At 40.0% G+C, this 21,155-nt stretch overlaps 1 protein-coding gene and 1 long non-coding RNA gene across 2 annotated transcripts; one reads left to right on the top strand and one right to left on the bottom strand.

The window, feature by feature from the left end:
* Window positions 1–391: 391 nt before the first annotated feature.
* Window positions 392–20,051, top strand: RBL2 (RB transcriptional corepressor like 2). Its single transcript, XM_010717805.3, has 21 exons — window positions 392–543; window positions 1,972–2,172; window positions 4,069–4,133; window positions 6,702–6,830; window positions 7,626–7,786; window positions 7,880–7,944; window positions 8,604–8,790; window positions 9,101–9,267; window positions 9,912–10,021; window positions 10,758–10,861; window positions 11,206–11,343; window positions 11,843–12,007; window positions 12,538–12,649; window positions 13,233–13,502; window positions 13,979–14,250; window positions 14,797–14,973; window positions 15,119–15,190; window positions 15,564–15,681; window positions 16,633–16,835; window positions 17,263–17,427; window positions 18,163–20,051. The coding sequence occupies exons 2-21, from the start codon at window positions 1,994–1,996 to the stop codon at window positions 18,331–18,333; spliced, it is 3,030 nt and encodes a 1,009-aa protein (XP_010716107.1). The 5' UTR covers window positions 392–543; window positions 1,972–1,993; the 3' UTR covers window positions 18,334–20,051.
* On the bottom strand, window positions 13,215–19,977 carry LOC116217132. The gene is made up of 4 exons (XR_004161185.1): window positions 19,899–19,977; window positions 18,697–18,797; window positions 17,767–17,869; window positions 13,215–15,645 (listed from the first exon to the last, which is right to left on the bottom strand). It is a non-coding gene; the product is annotated as an uncharacterized LOC116217132 (long non-coding RNA).
* Window positions 20,052–21,155: the final 1,104 nt, after the last annotated feature.

The following is a 21,155-nucleotide window of genomic DNA, read 5'->3' as shown; positions in this document are numbered from 1 at the left end:
ACTCGTCAGCCGCCGATCTGAGCGACTGTTGTGTGAGAGAGAAACGTGGGAACCGTGTTTGTGCCGTCCCGCAAACGAGGGCAGAAGGATGTTTAGATGAAATGGAGCGGTGGCTGTCGTTATTTACGTCTTCTCTATACGCCGAACTGGTCTAGAGCCCCGTCACCTCACGGCCTATCCGTGGGGCAGGAAGGTCATTTCCTGCCCTACCTCACTGCTCTCACTGTTGCCTTGGCGCCGTGCCGACCTTTGGTAGCTGAAAGCACAGCACAGCTATAGAGATGTCAGAACAAAAATGGTGCTGCTGGTGCAATGCAGCCCATTTGTGGCACTGTCTCCATGTCTTGGTGAAGAGCTGCAGGTGCCTGACGGCTCACAGACGGCTTGACATGCATTGCGTTCTGCTTCACAGGGCAACGAGCTGCACTGGTTGGCGTGTGCCCTCTATGTGGCCTGCAGGAAAGCCATCCCGACCGTCAGCAGGGGGACGGTTGAGAGTAATTACGTATCCCTGACCCGCATTTTGCGCTGCTCCGAACAAAGGTAACTCAGTTCAGTCAATTTAAAGCACGTTGAGGAATGTAGAAATTAAGAACAAAGTCTGGATGTCTTTGTTAGAGGTAAAATTTATATTGTAGGGATCTGTGTGCTGTAGCTCATTGCCACACAGGTAGGGTGGTTTTTCATTCGTGAGTTCTAAAATTGGTAGAATCATAGAATAGTTACAAAGGACCTACAAGATCCTCTAGTCCAACCATTCTCCAATCACCGTTGCTACCACAGGCCTCTAAACCGAATCTTGTAGCTCCTCGTCCAGACACCCCTTGAACAGGGACGGCGACTTCACCACCTCCCTGGGCAGCCATTCCAGTGTTTTACCACTCTCAGAGAAAAATTGGAGAGTTCCTATGCTCAAAAGTGGGAGAAAGCGACCTATGAAGAACAGTCTGCTCCTGAAGAGCATGCGAAGTGTGGGCTTCTCATGTGGATAGACAGTTTTAATTGACTCTGAAAATAAAACTTTTCTCATTTTGGTGAGAAAATTTCACTTTTCATCTGTTAGTCTTTTATGAAACAAAAGTAATGCTGGATTCTGATTAACTTTTATCAAGTGATTGATTGCTTTGGGCAGCCTGGTCTGGTGGTTGGCAGCCCTCCATATAGCAGGGGGGTTGAAACTAGATGATCATTGTGGTCCTTTTCAACCCAGGCCATTCTATGATTCTATGATTTTGTCCATTGAATGATGAAGAAAAACTTCCTGAAACTGATGACAGCAGTATGGTTGTGTGGTAGCAATTCACCAGATTGTCAAAAACTGGAATGTTCATATGAATGTGAAGTTCTCTTCCCCTTACTGTTGGAGCGCTGCTGTTTGTTGAAACAATCCAAAGAGTTACTTTTAAAACATTTCTTTGCTAATTGGAGGTTCAAGGAACTGAGTATAGTGGAATAGTTTCCACAGTTTGGGTTATGAAAGACTGATAAAGTTGAAAAAAAAAACGTGGGTAGAAAAGCAGTGAAAACCAGTGTAAGCCAACTTTATGAACAGAAACATGTCGTTGGTACACTTCCTTTATTTTTTCACACTTTGTAGAGTCTTTAGTGTTCGTCAGAGTTCAGATTTTGTTTCATTTAAGTTACTTAGTCAGAAATCTGACTTTATGGTAACCGGGCTGCTGGAGAGCTGGTTGTGTCTTTGTGAGGAAAGAGTTAACACAGTCATCAGTAGGGGCTGGCAGCGTTCTGAGTTGTCTCAGCTCTTCCTTGTTTGTAAATGAGCTGGCTCTGAGCACTTAAAACTTATTATTGTCATGTTTGCAATGTTGCTTTTATCAGTAATTTGGAAAGTATAAGTTGTACTTTTGCTGTAAATAAATATATAGTTAGACACGTTTCTGCAAAACAAAGTGAAAACAGAAGCAAACAGAAAGCCAACCCTCTGACATCTAACCTGTTCAATATCTTCAGCTTGATTGAGTTTTTTAACAAGATGAAGAAATGGGAAGACATGGCAAACCTACCCTCCCAGTTCCGAGAAAGGACTGAAAGACTGGAGAGAAACTTTACAGTTTCTGCAGTAATTTTTAAGAAGTATGAGCCCATTTTTCAGGACATTTTCAGATACCCTCAGGAAGACCAACCCCGTCAACAGAGAGGAAGAAAACAGAGGTACGGTTTTTGTTATTGCCAGACTGATGTTAGACCATTGCAGTTACAAAAACATGATGAAGTTGTTTGGTTGTTTTAATTGTATTTTAACTTATTTTGATAATAGTTCTTTATGATACCAGAGGTTGGGCCTTGCTTACAGTGATTTTGGAATCTTGTTTCTGGTCCGTCAGATCTGACAGGGTGCACGAAGCCCTGAAGCTGATAAGTTTCTGTGATCTAGGGAGAAAGATAAAAGAGAGAAATGAAAATCAGCTCTTAGGTGAAAGAAACGCTATTATAGGATGGAAAAGGCTGAAAGAATCAGATTACTTTATGATCTGTACAGCCTCAGTAGCTCGTAGAATGGCTTTGCCTGATGACCTGCCTATTAATTCCTGTACTTTTCTTTATAGAGACAGATCTTATGCATATTTTACTTTGTAGTGGAAGCTTTATCTCTCTGTTTCTCAATTTCTTATCATGTTTTCTTTTTGCCTTGATTGTTTTTGTGAGCATAACATGGTGACAGCTGTAACTAATATTGAGTTACAGATATATTGATATGAGCACACGTTGAAATTATAGAACACATATAGTTCTGCAGCTAGAAGAGTAAGCCCTGCAAGTTTGTTTGGATAGCAAAGTGTGAACTCGTTTTGAAGATTAAGTCAGAGGATAATTCCAAGTTTTTGTGTGAAATGTACATGCTTGTAGCATTTAACACTATTCCTTACGTAACCTAATGGAGTGACCAAAGAAATGAGTTCAGGCTGACAAAACTACTGCAGAAATTGAGAACATGACTGTGAGTGAATTTGGCCTGAATGAAAGAAGAATTTCCAGCTTGTGTATATAGTGCTAAATAAAATAAATAATTCTAAAAACAGAATTATGGAGCAAATGATGCTTCTAGAAACAGAGGAAACCCAATAAAGACTGTTTACATCATGCAAACTTTTAGCTTTGAGGCTCGCACCTGTCTTATGGTCTAAACTGGTAGTGAGAATTAAAATAGAACTAAATCTAGAAGGATTTGATCATATTGGATAAAACATATCTGTGTGCCACCTTCTTGTTCGTATGTACTATCTGGAGGCTGGGATGTGGTATGTGAAGTAGCACTTCAGGTGATATGCTATATGGAAATAAGCAAGGATGTTGAACAAAAAGGGGTGCTAGAGAAGGGTGGGGGCTTTTGCTTGTTCTTAAATGTTCCTTGTAGTACATTCATAATTATGGTTTCTCATTTTTTGGAAAAATAATAATAATTTAGATGAGTTGATTATTGTGCCAGGATTTCCTGTTTCCAAGCGCAGTGGCTGAACTTACTAGCCAGAATTATGAATGTAAATGTTTAGGATGGATGCTGAGCAGCACTAAGAAGTAAATAGCCCCTGCTTGGTACAGAACTCCTGATGGACAGGGGGAAGGGCCTCATGAATGACTAGTCAAAACTAGCAGAAGAACTTAATGTTGATAAACACCTGTATTTCAAAATTCTCCATAGTATGTAAAATTCTGCGGGAAAAAACGCTTTACTAAAGTATGTAGGTGTAGTCTGTGAGCAAACAGCATATTAATCCCAGCATGCTGTGTAACATATGCCTTGCAGAACATACACACGTGCTTACATTGCTCAGAATACTGAAGAAGGCATTCCAAGTGTGGTCTCTGTTGGTGTAGTGATGTTTGAATCACGTGCTGGCTGTGGCTGGGGTTTCCGCTGTGTCTGCTGTAAAGCTCTGAGCAGCCACGGTGTTACTTCAGTCAGGCTTTTGGTTTTGTTTTTTGAGGGGAGGGCCGTGGTTTTAGCTGCTCTATGGCAAAGCTGGACTTTCTTTCAGAATGCTGGAATGTGTGTCTGTTGTAATTCACTGAGCTTCTTGTGTCTTCTCGCTGTGTTTTTCCCAAAAGGCGACAGCCATGCACAGTGTCTGAAGTTTTCCAGTTTTGTTGGGTGCTGTTTGTTCATGCAAAAGGTAAGAGATTTGAAAGGCTGAATACTACAAACCTGTTCTTGTTGGTCTGTATCAATCTGTAAACATTAGATAGCTGCAGGCCCTTAGTAGAAAGGGCCTTCTTGGAGCAGCTTGAAATGCACTTAAATTTCTGCAGCTGTGTGTTTTACCACATGTCTGAGGTAAGCAGTGTGTCCCAACACTTCGGTAGCTTTAGCTGAAATACTGCTCCAGTGTTCCCTATGTTTTGGTGATTTAGGCTGTAATACCAAGGGAAAATTAGCTCAGAGTTTTAGTGAATTCGTATTTAGACAGCTGTAATTAATATAAAGTATTGTTTTATGAACGATGATGACTTTAAATTCCTTGTATGTTTCCAACAGTGGTGATAATATGTAATGGATATTTTTCTGTAACATAGCAAAGGTGTGTCATGGAACTGTAGCTGAGGGTGCTTTCATGGCATTGTCACAGGTAGCATTTGGATTTTTCAATCTACCTCTGCTCATACACATCCTTTAAAAATGTGCATATAGTAATTGTATTGAATAATCATATACATTACTAAGTAGGTCTGCATCTTTTTCACAAGGGTTATTATCTCTTGCTTTTTGGACATGGCAATATGTATATAAGTGGCTGGCTGTCTTGAAGGCTCAGATTCCCTTGGAACATACATGTGGAAATGCTGTGTTAACAGGCTTCCATGAAACAAAGCAGGGAGGAGCCAATATATTGCCATGCATCTATTGCCTTTATTGTAAAAGCACCCTTAAAGTTAATACGAATAGCAGAGGATTTCAGTCACTTTTCTTCTTAACGACTGAGTGGAGAAAAAGACAGAAGGGAACAGAAGTAAATCCTTCTGCATGAGGGACAGTGAAGCCCCCAAAATTTTGGGCTTAAGTTGTTCAATCATTCAGCATAATCTACAGTCTTTTGTCAGTAGGAATTGATTCGGGCACAGTAGGATGAGTTCACTGGGAATTCTTTGAACATAAGTTGGATAGTATTCTGGCCCATCTATAATTTCCAGAGAGTTCTTATATGAGAAAGGAGAGCTTGTGGGATTGTTTGGGATTGCAAGGTTGATCAGTGCAGGTTTCCTGCAGTGTGCTGTGATGTGTCTCATTGGTTGTTCCTGAGGATGGGATGCAGTAGGTTGTCTCAGTATGAAATTTCTGGCAGTAGCTTTGTCCTGTACAGCTTAGTCTTTCTTTTCACCACAAAGCAGAGGGTTGCCAGCAGGCTTCATTTTGGAAAAGTTACTGGCAGTACCCCTGGATCTTTGTAGGAGTGTAAAGAAGGGTGCTGTACCAAACAACTGTGTCCTGTATAGAAGCTGCTGCTTCTACATAGGCTGCACGCTGCTCCTGAGCAGGCACAGAGGATCTGAGCGGGTCTTGTTCCTGCTGAGTTATTGCTTAGTATGTTTAAGTAGGTCACCATTAACTACATGTTGATTGGCAAGCAGTTTCAGATATACAAATTAGCTTTGTGGAGTAGAACATAGTGTTGATAACAGCCCATAAAGTTTTACAAGACAAAAAATTGCAGTACTTTCGGTCTGCAAAATTAATAGGTGACTAGTGGTTAATGTCTTAAGTGTAGCAGTACAAAAATGTAAACTAAATGTATACCACTGGAGGAATTAAATATTCCCCATTTGTTTGCTGTGTTTTGAGGGCTGGCAGTAATCCTTATCGTGGCAACCACACATCAGCAGCAAGTTGAGGCTTGTCACCATGATCTTTCTGCAAACCTCAGCATCTTGTGTTTGCTTTCACAAGTGCAGAAAGCACAAATCTTGTTCATACGTTTGGTACATGCTGCAAAGTAAGGTAGTGACCTTTATAGCCATAGAACTGCTCTTGTGTGCTGCTTTCATGAATTTATTTATAGACTCTGTAACATTTTACTTTCTTTAAAATAGAAATTTAAAAAAAAAAGATCTCTTTTACGTCGATATAACTGGTTTGTATTATTTCATGCTTGGCTGTGAAAGGGAGCACTGAACTGATGTTTGGAATGTCACTGACTGTACAGTTTATGTACAGATTGTTTATGAAACTACTGGTTGTGTACAATGAGATGTATTTTGACGTGGCTGTCAATAGCTACTGCCATGCCAGACTTCATGCTTATGAGATCCTGTTATGGCATCACTTCGTTAAGGTGTTAATTGATTGACATTTTGCTGTTATATTTGTTTGGGATTTCGATTTCTGTCATGAAGTTTTAATGGTGTGGAAAGAACTGATGAAAGTGTATGGTTAATACAAATTACATTTCAGCTTCATTATTTTAAATAGTTTCAATTATCCACATTGAAATTATTGTTTCAAAGACATGGAATCAGAAAAGTGAACATAAGTGTGAACCAAAGCAATTATACGTGCTTTATTTTAACTGTGCGTCCATTTTACTTCCGGTGTTTCTATCCAGATATTGACAATCTAGTCACCAAAATCTGTGCTTAAAGTACTCCACTGTTGATTGGAAATACAAGTCTTGATAGTTTTGTTTTGTAAAATAATTTCAAGTCTATGCTGATTTTTATTAATCTCATTTATCTTTCTTGTACCAAAGGTAATTTTCCTATGATCAGTGATGACTTGGTCAATTCCTATCATCTCTTGTTATGTGCTTTGGATCTAGTGTATGGAAATGCTCTTCAGTGCCCTAACCATAAAGAACTTCTGAATCCCAATTTTAAAGGTATGTTGGAAAAAAAAAAAAAGCCTTTATCTAAAATCTGCACGAACTTCTAAAGCAGTTGATATGGAGATATGTAATAGAGGGAATTATTTTCTCTGTTTAGCTACGCAGTTTTATTTCTACCAGTGTGGCATAGGAACACATTATTGAATTCTGTAACTAGAATACTAAGTCAGGAACTCAGTGGACTATGGAAATACCACTGAAGGACTTTCAGAGGAGACGTTTTGTTAAGTCATTGTGGGATGGGTCACATTGTAGAGATCCCAGGCGGCAGTCTGGGAAGATCCTGTGCTCAGATACCAAGCAGGCACCCTAATTGTTTCTTCTCCCTTTTGGGTTTTTCCTTATGAAAAGAATGGAAGCGTAGGCTGACTTGGTAACTGAAGGCATGAGTGAATGGTGAGAAGCTTCCTCTGAACCTGGGATGTAACTCTTTCAATGCTTATGCCTCATTTTCAGTATTGTATAGTATTTACTATCTTGTAGTGGCTTGGATGCGAACAGGGACCATTAGCTCCAACTTATTTGAATAAATATTGCCACTCATAAGTGCTTCATCATTTTTCTACTAGAAGTGATATTTTTTATCACTGAATATCTAAGCTTTTTAGGTTTGTCACTTGAAAGGCAGTTTTGATAAGATGATCCAATTGAGGGTGCATTGCGTTTCTTTCAAGGAAACAAACTAGCTTAATGTTTTAAGTTCAGACTACCCAGGCCACATTGCAAAGAATTTGAGTTTAGTGAGGTATGAATATAAGAAAGTAAACATTGCTCTATTTGTAATTATAGGTCTGCCTGAAGACTTTCATAGTAAGGACTATAAAGTATCATCTGATCCTCCCTGCATCATTGAGAAGCTGTGTTCGTTACATTATGGATTGGTTTTAGAAGCAAAAGGCATAAAGGAGCATTTTTGGAAGCCATACATTCGGAAACTTTTTGACAAGAAGGTTGGTCAGTGCATTCAGGATGCAGAAGAATGTTTCCCTCCTTATTATCTTCAGAACTTTAACAAATGAAATGTCCACTCTTTGCTCTTACAGCTTTTAAAAGGAAAAGATGAAAATCTGACTGGATTTCTAGATCCTGGAAACTTTGGAGATAGCTTGTGAGTCAGCTTGTGCTTTGGTCTGCATTTGTATCCCTTTGGGTTATTACCTGTGTCTTAACACTAACACTAGCTGGTTAATTTATATACGTATTACTGTTTATATATTATACTAAAAGGTGTTTCAGCTATTTGGTGGCTGAGGCATTTTCAATATAGCATTGCTTGATGTCTGCTTCTGTTTATATGTTTCCATATAAACATTTATATGGAATTTTCTATATAATGTAAAGTGTTTGGAAGAAAAGGCTGTGGGGCACACAGAGCGGGGGGCAGGGAGGAGGGAAAAATCAAGTGTGGTAATGTTTCATGCTTTTTAAACCTAGAGATACTGTGATGTGCATTTAAATGGTACAGAAACGGTAAGTGCAGTTTATGGTGATGATGTGATGCTGCGTAAGTTTTGAGGAGTTTCCAGCCAAATACCACCAGTTCTCTGCATTGTATTGCATTCCTCCTGTGGCCATATGAAATGACAGGCCATCAGTTACGAAGGAAAAATAATGCCACTGTCATGTTTAAGGTTTCATAGGTTTTAACTGAGGCTAAAGTAAGTTCTGAGGTCGCCTTCTGACAGGCCAGAAGTGTGTTCAGTCAGAAAGCAGGTAAAGAAAGCACTGTCTAATTAATGGGGTTTTCTCTCTCCTTTTCCCCCATAGCAAAGCCATCAACAAGGCCTATGAGGAGTATGTTTTGTCAGTAGGAAATCTCGATGAGCGAATATTTCTCGGGGAAGATGCAGATGAAGAAATTGGAACTCTCACACGGTGCTTAAATACACCCTCAGGAATGGAAACAGCTGAGCGAGTACAAGTGAAGCATAATTTACAGCAGCACTTTGACAGAGTGAGTCTGGCACGGTCCCTTGCTGCTTTTGTGGAGAAGGAGTTGTCCAATTCTGGTGTTTCAGTGTGAGGTCGTTTTGTCACTGCTCAGACATTTCTACATTAGTATTTGACACCAACATCCAGGTGACAGATAGACCTGTCACTGCTGGCTGTTACTGAGAGTGAACTGGTTTGGGTTGTTTGATTCCTGCTCCCTTTTCCCAGATATAACCAGTTAAGAAACAATTCTAGCAACTGCCACCTCTAAGTCTCTTAGAAGCTCTACATTTTGTAATAATGTACAGATAGATGCTTTGTTTTCTTTTTAGTCTAAATCACTTCGGATGACGACCCCCCTCACTGGCCGCAGGTACATGAAGGAGAGCAACCCCTATGTGACACCTGTTTCCATAGCGACCTACAGCTTGAGCCGCCTTCACACCATGCTGGCAGGGCTGAAAAATGCCCCCAGTGAAAATCTGGAGCAAATCTTCAAGTAAGCTTGATGCGTAGCTAACAAATAAATTCATTTAAAGGTGAAATTATAATAACAAATGTTATTGTTAAATAGTGTGATTTTTAAAAGTTCTGGAAGTCTGAAGTGAAATAGGAGCCAGAGGGACATTTAACTTCAGAAGGACTTTTGTCTTTATTTCTACACAATCCTTGAGAGATTGACAGCTGTAAGAACACACAAGGTTCTCAACCCAACATTCTGAGCTTCCCTAACAGCAAACCGCAAATGCAATGTTTTCAAGATTTTTCTTATTAATTAGCCAGCTTCACTACCTGGCACCTCACTCTATGCTGTAGGAAATCAAAAACAATTTCTCTGTGTACGTAAGTCTTTGCCTCAGGTACAATATATAATAAAGCACTTGTTGTATCACATGGAATATGTTGTTTAGTATTAAACTCTTATGAAGAGTTGACACTTAGTAAAGTAATAATATGCTGTGGCTGTCTTGTAGTACATATGCAGCAAAGGGTGTGTGTGGGTGTGTTTGCATTGCTATCAAAGATATTTCACAGCTTCATGCTTTAATTGTATTGTTGGTTTTGTGTGTGTGTGTGTGTGTGTGTGTGTTTGTTTGTTTTGTCTTAGCAGAAGTAGGACACTGAAATAGCTTGTATTTTCAGGGCATGTTCCAGAGATCCTTCACAGTCTATTGCAAGCAGAGTAAAAGAAATGTGTGATATATACTGTCAGAGCATGCAGTCTGAAGAAGAATTCAGTAATTTGTCCAAAGGTGGGAAACATTTTACTTACATAAATAGGAATTCATGTGCATTTAAAAATATTGATCTAAGTAAACTTTGTCTTACATAGAGGCTGTGCTTGAGCACAAGAATCTTTTCTATTTCTTGTCTTTTCCCGCTGGTCGTAACATAGGGCAACTTTCAACCCTGTATAAACTTTCATAATCATACTTGGCATAAATCATTGGAATTTGATGGTATTCTTATGTTCTACAGAAGGGAGGAAACAAAAGCACTCAGAAGAACTATTTTTCTTCTCTCAAATCTAAGTGTGCAATTTGGTCAAAAAAAGTAGTTAAAAATTTTTTTAAAATAGGTGCTATATGCTTTGTATCTGTGCTCATTAACACAGTTGTTTCACTTTGTCTTGCACAGTGTGCTTGGATCCCCACGCATTCCAAACACTATATTTTCTGATCTTGAAATATTTTTTATTTTAGCAATATTAAGGGTTGTTCTTATATATGGTGTTTTTGTTATCAAGTTCTGAGTTCAGTACTAAGCTGCTCTGCTCTGCAATCACGTTTCAGTGCAATAAAGAGATTCCATGACTAACATTAACCCCTGAACACGAGTCCTGTTTAGTCCTGAAAGCAGTATGCACAGAAACAGCTGCACAGAAATCCACACAAGCAAATAAGCTGCTGTTTTATCTTTGTAGTTTAAGATAAATAATGGTTCTTTTATCACAATTCACAATATTATTTCTGTTTAAAATTCCTGCAGATGTGGCCAGCAAGCATTTTCGTCGTGCTGAGGTACTCTACTACAAGGTTTTGGAGTCAGTCATTGAGCAAGAGAGGAGGAGACTGGGAGACGCAGACTTATCTGTAAGGACAACTACTCCAATTGCACCTTGTTTTTAAAGTTGGATCTACAAAAAAGAAAATATTTATAGGACAGGATAATGCTATTTTAGATGAGTAAATCTCTTGAGTAGTTGGAAGGCATTCCTGAATGGAAGAAAAGCTGTCCAAGGAATTATTCACATTTACAAACAAAAAGGATTTATAAAATCTATAAAGATGTCTTAATTTGGATTCTGTTCCATCATGTACAAAAGCAAATCTCTAGTTAATCTTGGTAATCTTGCTGTTGAGGCAGAACAGAAAGCATTATACAGTTCTATTGTTACACTGTAAATTAAGCATTAAAATGGGCAACTCTCTTGCAGGCAGTTCTGGAGCAAGATGTGTTTCATCGCTCTCTGCTGGCGTGCTGCCTTGAGATTGTCACCTTCACATACAAGCTACCTGGAAGCTTTCCCTTCATCACTGAAATATTTGACATTCCAGTTTATCACTTTTATAAGGTAAAGTAACAGCTAGAAATGTTGATCAAGTCCTGCGTACTCTTGGCTTATATTAAATAATCTCTTTACCTAAATGCTAAATTGTGTATTAACTCTTCATTCTTAGCATTGCCCCTTTTTTGTCTTGGAAGTATTTTACAGCTGTTTTGGGCATTTAAAAATCAGAGTTACTGTTAATCAGTTTAACACAGGAGCAGTGTCCAAGTGACTAAGAATTGTCATTTATCTTGAGCTAGTGACCAGGGATCCTGAGCTGCTGCTGTAGCTGTTCTGCATTCACTGCTACTGTGGGAAGATACATGTACCTGTCTTCTGATAAACTTGCAGCCCACCAGACAACTGAGCCATACTGACACAGTCTATTAATTGTACTAGTCTCTTCCTTGAAAATTTAGGATCTAATTTCATTGTAAGAAGAAATATATGAATACAAGTATATTGTACTCAGTCACTGATTTATTCAGTACTACATGGACCTTCATTGTTCTCTGCATTACAGGTAATTGAGGTTTTCATTAGAGCAGAAGATGGCCTTTGTCGGGAAGTTGTAAAACACCTTAATCATATTGAAGAACAGATCTTGGAAAGCATGGCCTGGAAACAGGAGTCCATACTGTGGGACAGAATCAGAGATAACGACAACAAAGTTCCTAGCTGTGAAGAGGTGAGCACTTCTCTGTATTCTGTAACACATCTCATATGGGCACCTGTTCAAACAGAATAGTGGAGAGCGGACATCAGCGTCATGTGCCCAGAGTTCAGTTTCTCCCTACAAGCTAAGCAGGGCAGAGAAAGAGCTACCTGTGTTTGTGTGTGACCTGTTAGCACAGTAGAGTCGTCCAAACGCAGACATCCAGCTGATACAATTCTTACCCCGTATTTGCTTAGAGTAGCAGCACAGTGAATAATGAACACACAGGAGGAATGAGACAGTCACACTTGAGAAGACTGCTTACAGGAGTGTGGTTAAGTACAGACTCTTAATTATACTCACAGAAAGATTAATACAGGATTGTATTTTCTAGGTTAGTACAATCGTTACAAAGTTTTTAACGTAAGTAATTTTTCAATGTTCGTTTTTTCTTCTCCTCCATATAGTTTCACTGTTCAACATTTATAGACCAGTAGTTCTAAAAATCAGTTGTGCATTGAATTTGTGCTACAGATACACTAATAAAAGTACAACTATTTCAGGTTATGCCACCTCAGTATTTTGAGAGATCTGCTGCCAACAGTGTTGTGGGTTCTCCATTGACACCAAGACGACTAAATGAGGTCCGAGCTGAAACTGGAGGCCTGGGAAAAGGTGAGCTATTTTTTAAGCCCAACGTATTTATCACTCTTACACCATGCCCTAAATTTACAAATCTAAAGGGCATAGAGGAAGCTGCCCTTATGGTTTATGTACAGTTGTGCATGAATTAGGCACTTGTAAATGGTATTTCTGTTGTAACTTGCATAGTTGTCTAAGACAGAAACATTTGTTATTTTCGTTATTCGTAAACAGTCCTGTATCACTGGTTTCAGGAGTTTGTCTATAAACAACACCTGTGTACACACATGTATGTGTATAAATACATCTGTTCTGATCAGCAGCACCTGAGCAGCTTGTTTTGGTTACACCAGATTAGAAGCTCCAATGTATGTTTAGTTCTGCGAGGCTTCAGGTTTTTTCTAGAGAACTGAAGCATAATACAGTCTCTGAGGAAAAGATTTCAGCACCGTGTTATTTGAGATCAAGTCATCTCATAATCTGTAAGCCACAGATGTAGACATTAATTTTAAATGCTTCCAGTTGTCACGTTTGGGGTCTCATCGCATTTTTTTTTAATCTATTTGTATAATAAGAGATTTTACAACAATATTCTTAATTTTTTTTAAATCCACAGGCATTTCATCTCCTACTACCCTGTATGACAGATACAGCTCTCCTACAGCCCATCCTACAAGGAGAAGGCTGTTCGTTGATAATGATAATACCTCTGACAACGGAACTCCAGTCAGAGTTTCCCAGCAGCCCGTGGTAAATACGGTGCCTGTGCAGAATGTGAATCCTGAAGCAGTGTCAGTAACTCCAGTGCCTGGCCAGACATTGGTTACAGTAGCAACCGCCACCGTAACAGCCAATAATGGGCAAACTGTGACCATACCTGTACAAGGTAAGAGAAGAGCTGCTGTCAGATTAGGCCAATTTCTATCCAAGTGTTAGTATACAGTAAGGGGGTGGGGAGGAAACAGCACATCCAGAGCAGGAAAGCAGGCTTAAGAATGGATAGTGGGAAAGAACTGTAATGAATAGATTAGTGGAATTTAGAGACAAGACACAGACAGCACAAAGATGTTCACTGACTGCGTATTAGCAACTTGGTTATTTCAGTGACCTTTGCTTCCTCAACTGGAAGAAAGTGACATTATAATTTAAGATCAGTTCAATTCCATTATTTTCTTGTCTCCTTATGGTAAGAAGTTCCAAGTACTTTCATGAAACATTTTGTATCTATAATATACTACAAGCTATGAGCAACTAATTTAAGATTTACTGAACTATTAAGAAAAAGCTCTAACTGATAACACCATCCACACTAAACAAACCACCACAACTTGCTCTTACGTCAGACTCTTCCTTAAATTACAGGCATCGCCAATGAAAATGGAGGAATAACTTTCTTCCCAGTGCAGGTAAATGTAGGGGGCCAGCCTCAAGCTGTCTCTGGCTCCATTCAGCCCCTCAGCACCCAGGCTCTCACAGGCACTCTGAGCACTCAGGTGTCGGGGGCAACGCTGCAGCTCCCAGGACAGGTCACTGTTCAGCACATCACCTCCGGAGAGTCGAGACCAGCCCAGCACCTCACTGCCACAGCCACTCGGTCACGGAAGATGGGCTCACTTTCTCTCTTCTTTAGAAAGGTACTTCTGAATTCAGATTAGTTTGTATTTTGGTTGCTCTTCTGTGATGCTAAAATATTTCCTTATTTCTAATAAGAGAATGTTTAGTTTCCAAGATAACATGTTTTGTCTGTTCAGATGCATCCCTGAAGAGTTGGTTTCCTGCGCAGTTATTTCTCACTGTCAGAGTAGATGAACAGTACAGCTGTCACTAGTTGAGAAGTAGATTTACATCTGTGGCTAGCAGCTACTTAAACGTGTCCATCTTCTTTAAGGCTCTTAAAGAAAGAAATTCACTTTTGAAATATTCTTATTCATTCAGTACAGAGGTTTCTATGGGTGCTGATTTTGTACTTCAGACAATTGAGGAATTCAAAAACAAATGCTTTTTTAGCATCAGTACCGGTATAAGTGTCTTAATCTTGTAAGCAGAAGAAGATAATTTCAGTATTTGTCATTAGCTTATCATTTGCACAAGTTTACAGGGCACACATGTCCAAACTGTGCTGTAACTTGGATAAGAGAAACACTGTTGATGTGGTCCCTGCACTGTGTCTTTTCCATCAGGTGTATCATTTAGCAAGTGTTCGTCTGCGGGATCTGTCTGTCAAACTGGATATATCTGATGAGCTGCGGAAAAAAGTCTGGACGTGTTTTGAGTATTCCTTGATGCACTGCCCTGAAATCATGATGGACAGGCATCTGGATCAGCTGCTGATGTGTGCTATCTACGTAATGGCTAAGGTAAGCTGAATAAAAACAGCATGTTTTTTAAGGCTTGGTAGTCCAGAGATTGCTCTAGCAACCCCCAAAAACCTCAGCAAACTAAATGGTGGGGAAAAAAACAACCAAAAGCCACCACAGAAGGTCTAATACTCGCTATTCGTAGGTTACAAAGGAAGACAGGTCGTTCCAGAACATTATGCGCTGCTACCGGACACAACCACAAGCCAAGAGTCACGTAAGTACAGTTGGAAATCTCCCTGTTCCCAAAGCAGAACTAGGGCATTTAATAAATGACATCATCTAATACATATTAAATGATGCATTCTCTGAGCCACTGTCCTTAAAAATAGCAGTTGCACCCTAATTTTGCACTACTGAAAGCTTTTTCTGTTCAACTGTACCTGTAATTTAAATTATCTTCACTTACAACCTTCAACAGCAGTGCCTATTGGATAACAGTTAGGAGGCTGCCTGCATTTTCCCCTATAGAAAACAATGTGATGTCAAACAGTGTTCTGAAAAGCAGATGTACAGTGCAGACTGTTGCTTCCAGACTGTGTAACTGCACATCCACTCACACGTACTGTGATGCTTGTGTCTCCCTGCAGGTGTACCGGAGTGTCCTGATAAAAGGCAGGAGACGCCGCCGCCAGTCTGGCAGCAGTGATAGCAGCAGCCAGCAGAACTCACCTACAGACAGAAGTAAGGAGAGAAGTAAAGAAAGAAGTGAGTGTTTCCAAATTCCAGATGTTCATTTTTAATCCTATTTTCAGAACAGGTAGGGTACAAGTTGGATTTTGTGTCACCCAAACACTAAACAGTTCCTTCTTAGATAAACTTAGCTACAATTAAGAATGTACCAACAACGTACGAGAGTTGCTTTGCAAAGTGAAGCTTAGCATTGCACCTGCTTTGACAGAGCGGTTTTGAATCTGTCACTGTGTGTGTTTACCTTAAGAGCGTACTACCAAGGCAGCCTGAACTCCTCAGGTAAGTTTGGACACCAGAGAACATGATGTAGTGTGAAAGTAACACATCCACAGCAGTTTCTTCTAAAAGTTTAGCAGAGAGGCAGTAGCTGGCTGGCTTCATAGATAAAAACCACCAGCAGCCCCTCCCAACATCTGGTTTGGCACATCTCATGTCTCTGGAGTGTGGACAAAGATTCTAGCCTCTATACATGAATTAACACATTTTTCCTTGAATGAATTTTGCATAGAAAAGCAAGTAAGTGAGCATGTGTATTCTTACAACCAGCTTTCAAATACCTGACAGTATAAGTGTACATTTTAATGTTTGCAGTCACAGAAAGGTGGCAAGGAGGGGAGGAACAAACATAACTTATTTCACAACTTTCCACATTAAACGAGCAAAAGTACCACCAAGGCAAACATTTCTACCATTTGCTGAAAGAAAGACTGACATTCCTCAATTGAAATTGGGCCAGCTGGCAACAAGGCAAATTATAGGGGAAATGCCTGAGAAATGGAATTTTAGCTCAGCTTCTACAGAAAAAATCACTTTCAGCAATAAGCTGTTAGAAAAGAAGTGTTTCTGTAACAATACTCAGCATTTTGCTGGTCTACTGTAAGGGAGGGTGCTGAGCAGGATCACCAACACTGATGGCAGACGCCTGTGCCCCGCTGGGGATTGAGGAGTGTGCGCTTCCCTCCTCAGCGAGCAGAGACTCCAGCCCTGTGATGCGTTCCAGCAGCACCCTGCCTGTCCCACACCCCAGCAGTGCTCCTCCTACTCCCACCCGCCTGACCGGTGCAAACAGCGATACCGAGGAGGAAGAGCGAGGAGACCTCATACAGTTCTACAACAGCATCTACATAGAGCAGATCAAAGAATTTGCCCTAAAATATACTTCAAATGGGGTAAGATAGCACTGTGCTTTTTGTTACTAAGTAGATCTTATTTTACTGTGCATGCAGTAAAATACCCTGAGCTAACCTCATCTTAAGGAAAGTAAATTCAAGAGTATTTATGACAAAAATTCCAGTTTAAGGATATAATCTGGTGCTGAAAGATTAAACCCTTTTGCTGCCTAGTTGCTATTTTCTCTCACTGAAATACACGGCACCAATGAATGTCATCTACCAGCTTCAGACAGAGTTAAAAAGTAAAATACTGGTATTTCCTAGATGTACAACAAATCCTGCCGTGTTCTAAGGAAGACTTTGACTAGTGGAGAAAAAAAAATCTGAACTGTGTTTAAAATGACCAGCTTACAGCAGCCTTACTGTAGATACCTTACGGAGATTACGTAGCAACCGAGTTTTTTTTTCTTTTCCTCTTGAGCAGACGGACTCCCCTCCGCTCTCACCCTACCCCTTTGTGAGAATCAGCTCTCCTCGCAGAGTACAGCTGACTCAGAACCACCCGGTGTACATCTCACCTCACAAAAATGTGTCTGCTCTCTCTCATCGAGAGAAAATATTCTATTATTTCAGCAGCAGCCCATCTAAGGTAAGACTAAAGGGGTTTAATTTGGTTTTATAAATCCTGAATTCTGTCATTTCTGTTGGGATGTGACATTAGAGAACACTGCACAACACTCCTAGCGTACATTGTTAAAGATGTTCTCTGTCACCAGATTGTCAGTTCAGAGATCTAAGAAGCTGGAGAGCAATGAGGTATCCAAGGTACTTGTGTACTTTTAAAAGTAATGGTAATGGTGCACGTACATCAGTGACACCACAGGATGGGGTGTTTGGCATGAAGACTCAAAGAGTCAAACATGAACTACAGTCATTCCCTCTTACCTACTTAGTGAGGAAAAATGTCTCTTAGCACAGAAAGACTTACCAAGTGAACATGGAACAGGCTGAATCCTGTCATCTCCAGTCACCCACAATGAAGCAGAAGCCTTCTCCAAGCAGCATCTTCACACAGAGTAGGAACTGTGCACCTATGGTGTAAGATAACATGCCATAACTACAGCTAGAAGGCCTTTCAGCTCCACGTGCACCTTCAGAGCATCAAAAAACTTACACAAAAGGCTTGCTTGAGAAAGACTCTGGAATACGGTAATGGGACCAGCACAATGGTTAAAAGGGTTAGTTTGTTATAGAAAGCACTCTGTATGGTACACAGCTCCAAAACTAAGGCGTTTGTAAGCCTGCAGTTTTTGCAGGACTAGCAAAAACATTGCTTTTTTTGTTGCCTCAATAATGAGAATTTTTTCTTTCCACCTCTCCCCAGAGGCTAAAGGAAATTAACAGCATGATTAGAACAGGAGAAACTCCAACAAAGAAGAGAGGCATTCTCTTAGAAGACGACAGTGAAGCACCAGCTAAGAGAATCTGTCAGGAAAACCACACTGCTCTGTTACGCCGTCTGCAAGACGTAGCCAACGACCGAGGGTCCCACTGAGTGCAGGGGCTCAGCACAGGTAGGGCTTCTCTGCCGCTGCGCCAGGCTGGCGGCTCAGAGCATCCCACGGAATCACCAAGGCTGTGCAGGTGCTGGGCTCCTCCTGCCAGCCCATGGTGACCAGTCCCTGCTGGGCTGTGCCGAGCCTCTGCTTCCCCAGTGCCAGGAATGGGGAGATGTGTTCTGAACTCTGCAGCTCTGCTTTGCCTGTCGTAAAGCTGATCGGAAGGCAAGTGACCTACCTGCAGCCTTTGGCTTCAGAAGGCAGTTCAGAGCTTTTTATTGCTTGGAGAACGCATCCCTAATACAGCTTTCTACCTTGCAACAGATATTTAAATCTATTTGCTCAACCAGTCTACTTACAGTGTTTTCATCAAGCTTGACCATTTTCAGCTTTTAATAGGAAGTTGCATATGTATCAAACATGGGAGCGTTGTACCAAGGCACTCATAGTCAAACGTGTCCTAGGGAAGAAAAAAAAAGGAAAAAATAAACATTAATGACTGCCATAAAAATAATCATTTATAAGTAATAGTCTAGCAATGTCCAGCCTTTTCTGCTTGGAAAGGGAAGATAGGAATAAGCTTTTTGAGAGCTGAAGGAAGCTATCTGAATGGATTCTGTATGTATTCAGGATGCTTTGTGTGCCCCCAAATCCACCACACTGTTTTGCTTTGGGCACTTTTTTGTACAGAAGTAGCTAACTCCATTTACACATTGTCTTTAGCTGTGCAATGTTTTAAAGTGAACTCGTGTTCAAAAGGTGGCACTTTTGATAGGGCTGTGAAGCATCGGTTTTAAGGCGGATTAGTTTTGCTGTATATTTGCAATGGCACTTTCTAAATGTGAATATCTTTTTCAAGGCTGACTTCAGCCATTTTTCTTAATGGAAGCAATCCAATTTTTGTATTTATTTTCAAATTGACATCCCACAGCTCTCCTTCAGCAATTGGCATTAAGAATTCATTTTAACATTACGTGCATGCAGTAACAAATGCAGGAGGTCAAGGATGTGGGCTTTGGTCAAGAAATTTTATATGCTTTTGTTGTTTCTTCAGATTGCTCTGCTTGAGTCAGGAATCGGCCCTCACCTCCTCAGTAGAAGGAAGGTGGCCTCAATCTCTTAAAGATGCACACTGTGCTTTTGGAATGGTTTTAAAGGACAGAGGGAGAGGTTTTTGGCTTTTTTTAATGGACAGAATCAGGCTGCCTGGGAGAAATCTCTCTCCTGCTAATGGTATATTAGAGTAATGCATATATTAATTAGACCTACTAATTGTTTTCGTTTAAATTAATTCTAAAATACCAACCTTGTTGGTATGCTCAGACCTTTCCTAATAATTAGTGCCCTATGCCAGCTTACTCATCTTTAATGACAACTGGGGACAATGTTGTTGTTCTTGTAAAATCTAGCACACACAGATGCTAGAAGGTTTTATAAGGAAGCAGAACTTAAAAGCTCAGTGTTCTCATTCATCCCTGCTCCTTTGAATAATGGGAAGATTTAGGACTTAATTCCACAGTAAAATCAGTTAAAGTAAAATAAAAGCATCTTTTGTTCTTACCTGTGTAAGAAGGCCTGAAGTCAAGCAGTGGTGTAGATGTTTCTGTAAAAATATTTATGAACTTGTCAGACAATTCTTGTTATTCTGTACCATTTACATTAATTTGTATGAAAATACTGCAAGTGTATTTTTCAATAAAGAACTCATAATAAGGCTTGTGTGAAAGAAGCTTCATATGGGCAAAGCTACACCCAGTGTGCATCTGTCAAAGGCTCAGGCTGCCCCAATGGCACAAATACCAAAATAGCACATAGCTGGGTGCTACCAGGCACATGATGTACTTAATCACAAGAACCTCAGTCACATATTAGCATTAAGGGTGTCAGGTAACAGGGCAATGTTTCATTAACTACTCGCTCGAAAGAAAAATTATTCTTGCCTCAGTTTAAGTCATAGTTTTAAAATGTTTCCTGCTAGCATAACTTCCATTTCTCTTTCTGAAATACTCTTTACAGAAATCAGAATTATAAGCATTACATTTCTAAGTGTTTTTAAAATGCTACTTTAGCCAAGTACTGACAGAGACTCAACCACTTTCAGTCCATTTTTCATGAAGTGACTTACAGCTGTAATAGGAAAGGTAACAGCTAAGTGCTGGAGAAAAGGATTTGGTACCAAAGTGCAGTTTGGTTCTGTCTTCCTACCTTGCTCCTGGAACAGCTCCTTTTTGTGCATGAACTGCTTACAGGTGATCTGTTATTCTTCTCTTCCCTTTTTCAATCTAAAAAAAAAGAGATGATGCCATTTATTAATTTTGAACTAGAAATCAATTCAGCATTCTTTAAATATATACAATTATTTTCTCGTAAGTAAACTGCTATTAACATGGGTTTCACTAAGAAATCCAGACTGCCCTCAAAGAAACAAAACTTGCTCAAATAACCGTTATTTCAGCTCCTTTCTTGTTACTGCTTTTCCTGTAATCGTGGTCTTTTCTAAACCCCAGCAACAATCAGCCAAACAATTGTAACCACATCTCTGAATTGATGTGAGATGGTTACAACTGTTCCATATGGCCATCAATTTACTGCTTGTGTTCCCTGTCCAACCTCACGGTAACTTGGGGTTTATACGCCATCAGGAATTAAGCTTTCCATGCTGAAATGACAGAGCATCCCACGATTAGAAGGGATTGAATTTCCATGCAAGCCCTTCAGTTAAGCAGCTTAGGAAATCTGTACCTGAATAATGATCAAGGTAACTAAAAAGGAACGCTGCAGTTCTGTGCTCTGCTTCTGGCTCCCTGCCTCACTGCTC

This window comes from Meleagris gallopavo, chromosome 13 (genome assembly GCF_000146605.3).
Source record: "Meleagris gallopavo isolate NT-WF06-2002-E0010 breed Aviagen turkey brand Nicholas breeding stock chromosome 13, Turkey_5.1, whole genome shotgun sequence".
Lineage (NCBI taxonomy): Eukaryota > Metazoa > Chordata > Aves > Galliformes > Phasianidae > Meleagris > Meleagris gallopavo.
The sequence above is the reverse complement of the archived record's forward strand: the minus strand, read 5'-3'. Positions and strand labels throughout refer to the sequence as shown.

Coding starts and splice junctions, on each gene's coding strand:
- RBL2 (XM_010717805.3), top strand. CDS start 1,994: ATGAAGAAATGGGAAGACATGGCAAACCTACCCTCCCAGTTCCGAGAA. Junction 4,134..6,701: donor GCTGTTTGTTCATGCAAAAG/GTAAGAGATTTG, acceptor CTTGTACCAAAG/GTAATTTTCCTATGATCAGT. Junction 7,945..8,603: donor GGAAACTTTGGAGATAGCTT/GTGAGTCAGCTT, acceptor TTTCCCCCATAG/CAAAGCCATCAACAAGGCCT.